The 4524-nt window shown below is 41.0% G+C and overlaps 1 protein-coding gene across 1 annotated transcript in view; it reads left to right on the plus strand.

The window, feature by feature from the left end:
- LOC101849275 overlaps nt 1–4524 on the plus strand; it is a gene marked incomplete in the record, with an annotated part of 36743 nt that overhangs the window by 22210 nt on the left and 10009 nt on the right. Inside the window, 2 exon segments of the mRNA XM_035973870.1 lie at nt 3695–3813; nt 4226–4380. Coding sequence (XP_035829763.1) covers nt 3695–3813; nt 4226–4380 — 274 coding nt within the window.

Below are 4524 nucleotides of genomic sequence, written 5' to 3' on the forward strand. Positions count from 1 at the left end.
AAACAAATCAAAACAAAGCAACAACAACAACAACATCGACAACAACAAAACTAATTTAAAAAATAAATAAGAAACAAACGAACAAACAAACAAAAACTTAAAAGCAAAAACAAAAAGGAATGTTTTTAAATATAGAAGAAAGACATCTAATTTTCTTTCATTTTCTTTTCTCTGGGACATATGGTCCGGTTATGACACATCTGTCATCACACAAACAAAAACAAAAGATTGTAATAATGGTAAGGGCTCTACACCCCCATTAACTTAATTCAACTCATATAATTTTAAGATGCAGTCTGCTTCTACCCTGTCTGTTAGGGCCAACCCAGGCTGAGGGGGATACATCGTCGTCTCCGCGGACAGACGGGGTGGGCCCGATATAATGATTTTCCTCTTACAGAAACTGAGCTCTCGTCTTCTGTGTGCAAATATATATAAAACCTTTTCTCTACACCTCAGACACTACGCGTCGGTGTCTCAAACTACACTGTAGGCCTACTTGAAACCTTCCTGTTACCGTCACCTGTGGGGTAGCTGTCCGACGTTTCGCTCTCGCATGCAGGAGATCCGATTTCGATTCCAGAAGGATTTTTATCGTGTATCTTTATATTTCTGCTTGGATGTCGTATCCCTCTTAGTCCGGGTTAGTCCTGACAGGCAGTGCTGGACGCCCGCCTCCTAAATGATCTAAATTGAGTCGATGGGGGAAAGAAAACACCTACATTAAAAACAAATTCAGTTAGTCGTCTCTGGTGTTATTGTCTTGACAACAGTATCTTCCTACATGAATACATAACTTGAGTCATACACAGAGTAGTGACAGTATGAACAGTTGTACCTTCTCCAACGGCCACCTGTACAAACAATCACTTCTCACTTCCCCCCTTGTGTTTTTAAATATTAAAATGACACTGTCCTGAAAGTTCACCAGTCTAAAACAACCCCTTTTCTCCTCGACAGTGAGTCGGTCTTGGATAATTTCGACTGTATTAAAAAAAAACTTTAAAAAAACTACATGGTTCCCTTTTTTTTAAACACCGTTTTTTTTCCTGAAACAACATGAGGTACATACTGCTTTCGTACCTTACTACAACATGCGCCAGAAATAGACTAGCAGTACATATTATATGAGTCAAGAACCACGAATGCTTCCTTTTTCAATGATTCATTGTTATAGAAACAGCCATCTGTCCGCTGACATCAGATTCGTCTTTCAGGAAAAACCTGTCTTTTTGCTTTCTTTGTCACGTTTTACCGACTTACAATGAGTGGTCCACATTCCTATCAAATAACTCGTTGAAGGTTGTTTACCTCAGAGTGACTCGAAACCCTAACTGTGATCTTTATATCTTTCTTCCTGTTTTACACATCGTTCCGTTTGACCGCACACTTGTCACCCCAATACATTATCCGGCTTGGTTTTTTCTCCTCCTCTTAATATATCAATGCTCTTTACAGACTTGCCATCAAAGGAAAGGAGTCATAACAGTGTCATTTTGACAACAACTGTCCCCTCGAACCCGACGGTAAAGATGTCTTAAATATGTGAAGAAGACACGAGATAAAATGGATAAAAATCAGTGAAAGAAAAAATAATAGGTAGAGACGTAGATCTAGCAAGCTGGTGTCCGAAGGCCGGTGCGGAATGATTAATGAACGGGGAGTTGCGCGGCCCTGGATCGTCATATGTCAGGGTTACGATGTATGAACCTTACCTTTTCCCGAGCCCAAAAGCTCCAGAAGCTGTGAGTCTGAAGGAATCTTAAATCTTATCGCTTGTTATCTGGATGCTTGTTGGTCCATTTCCTCAGATGACCGAGGGGGGGGGGGGGGGGGGGGGGGGGGGGGGGGGTTAGGGTTCTGGGCAAGGTGTGTAGCTTTAAAAAGTTTGGTTAACCGGCGCGTGACTCTAAGTAAGGTCAGTCTGTACGGGAATAAGAATGTTTTTTTTCTCTTGACTTAGCTATATGAATCCGCTCAGGATGGACATAAAAGGCAGGCCTGGATATTTACGAGATGCTGTGGTCGCATGAGACAAAGCAACGGGGATCTTCCCACGATACGATTCGCTTTTTAAGGCCACTTGCACTAAGCATAGGACCATGGGGTATCTGTTAGAGTAAGTTAAATACACAAAGAAAAGCACCTAATGTACTAAAATCTCTTACATATTAGACTGGTACATTATAATTATAAATTTCTGCTTCTCTTTTCTTATGCAGAATATAACATAATTAACTTTTGTTGATCTTATCTTTTCATTTATGTGCCTATATGTTTCTGATGGGAGCTAGGGAATGAGGAGTCAACGTACCGTTAGCTCTTTTGAGGCGACTATAACTTGCCAAAACGACCTCTTTATTTACTTGTCATGAATACCTTAGTAGATGGAATAACACGCAAAACAAAAACAAAACAAGAGACCCCCCCCTCCCGCATACACACGCACACACAAATCCCCCTGAAACCGAACAACGTTCTGTGTACATAATTAAAAGAAAAAAGTCACTGGTATAATATTGCATAAGACATTCACGAGTATAATATAAGGAGGCTGTCAACGGGTCGTTGTCTTCCTTAAGCGCATAAATCGCTTCTGAGCACGTTTAGAGCACGTTTATGTTTTCGCGTTTAAGTAAGGTACTGCGAAACATTTGTCATGAATTGTAGTGACGTCACGAGGATAGGTGTGACCTGGTCCATTAACGCCAAAGTTGGCGAGAATGACCTTTCGTCTTGAGTGAAGGCCGGACATGACCAACAAAAGAATTCTTTTTTAAAAAGCGGATGAGGAAATCGTGGGTAGGGTGTACTATTCCGCAGTTTGCGTTACCATTCATCCGTACTGCTTTGAGCTCAATATTTCTGTTTTATTGCTGCTTATGACATCAATTTAGTCCATCTTTATCTTTATTCCTTTTTGCCTCTGTCTATGCCCCTGCCTCTCTCTGGTTCCTAATCTCCATATCTCTTTCTTGATCCAATCCCCCCGGTCAGTAATGAAGAGCCACTGTCAGTTACATTCACCTTAATCAAATATGTATACAGGTATAAATTAGAAACCTTATTGTATTTTTCAAGGTTAACCATCAGAAATCTCGTCCATCAATTTAAAGTCTTGATCTTTGGTGAATTGATTACGCTCGCCAAATAAACCAGGATTAAATGTCTTTAAATGGGGCTTTTGACCTCTGGGCAAGCGCTTTCCAAGAGAACAGTTTGTTACTTTTTGGGCGTTTGTTTTTGGAGTATTTAAAGATTATTATTTATCTTTAGTGCGCTTTCTCTGCCTTTGTGATTTTCCCCCTTTCTCTTGCTTGTTGGGGGCATAAAGAGCTGCATCACTGTCAGTCAGTGTGACAAAGGAAACGCTTTGATGTGTTCTCTGTCAAGTGTAATAATAGGTTGCGTGAGGCGGGTAAATACGAGTAGCAGCTTACTAATAAAAACATATTAACCAATGCTCTTAAAATGGCATTTGAAAAGCAGTTGCCCTGGGGTTAACTTGCCTGTCATATTTCTTTCTGAAACAGCTACTGTTTCGGTTTGACCTAATGCTCGGTCGTGAAACAAGTTTTAGAAAAGGGTTTGGGGCGAAGGTGGGGCGCATTGAAAGTGTCAATTTATACATAGTGAATAGTTCTACTTCAAGCTTATTCTGGTTACTGGACTGCACAATCTTATTTTATTTCAGGTGTGGCACGGACACAAGCATCACGAACTCCACAGGGATGACAGCGGAAGACATTCTGCTACAGGAGAAGCCAGTGGGCCACGAGGAGATGCTGCACTGGTACTGCAAGTTCAAGCCTGGTGGGTTCATCTCTTGGGTAGTAGTGGTAGTAGTAGTGGTAGTAGTGGTAGTGGTAGTGGTAGTTGTAGTGGTAGTGGTAGTGGGGGGGGGGGGGGGAGGGGGGGGGGGGGGGGGGAGAAAGAGAGAGAGGGGGGAGGGAGTGTGTATGTGTGTGTGCGTATGTGTGTATGTGTGTGTGCGTATGTGTTTGTACGTGTGTGTGTATGTGTGTGTATTTGTGTTTGTTTGTGTTTGTGTGAGTATGTGTGTGCGTGTGTGTGCACGTGCGCGTCGTGCGAACTTAACAAGTGTCAAGAGGACGTGGACGAGGACGAAGACGAGGAGGAGGATCATTATTATAATTATTGTTGTTGTTGTTGTTATTATTATTATTATCATTATTATCACCATCAATATTATATCTAATTTCAGGGTTATGGTGCGCATTACGGGAAGAGAAGCCAAACAAGAGACTGATAGAGAAACTGCTCCAGTCCTGGTGTAGACTGACGACAGTGAAAAACGGACATGTCATCAACATGAAAGTTCTGATACAGCATGACATGAGAAAAATGAGCCTGCTTCGGGTTAGTACCAGTTGTAATGGTGACAAAAAATGAATAATGATTAACATAATGGTGATTTTATTGTTAGCAACAACAACAATAACGTATAATAATAATAATAATAATAGTAATAATAGTAATAATGATGATGATGATGATGATGAT

This window comes from Aplysia californica, unplaced genomic scaffold (assembly GCF_000002075.1).
Source record: "Aplysia californica isolate F4 #8 unplaced genomic scaffold, AplCal3.0 scaffold00035, whole genome shotgun sequence".
NCBI lineage: Eukaryota > Metazoa > Mollusca > Gastropoda > Aplysiida > Aplysiidae > Aplysia > Aplysia californica.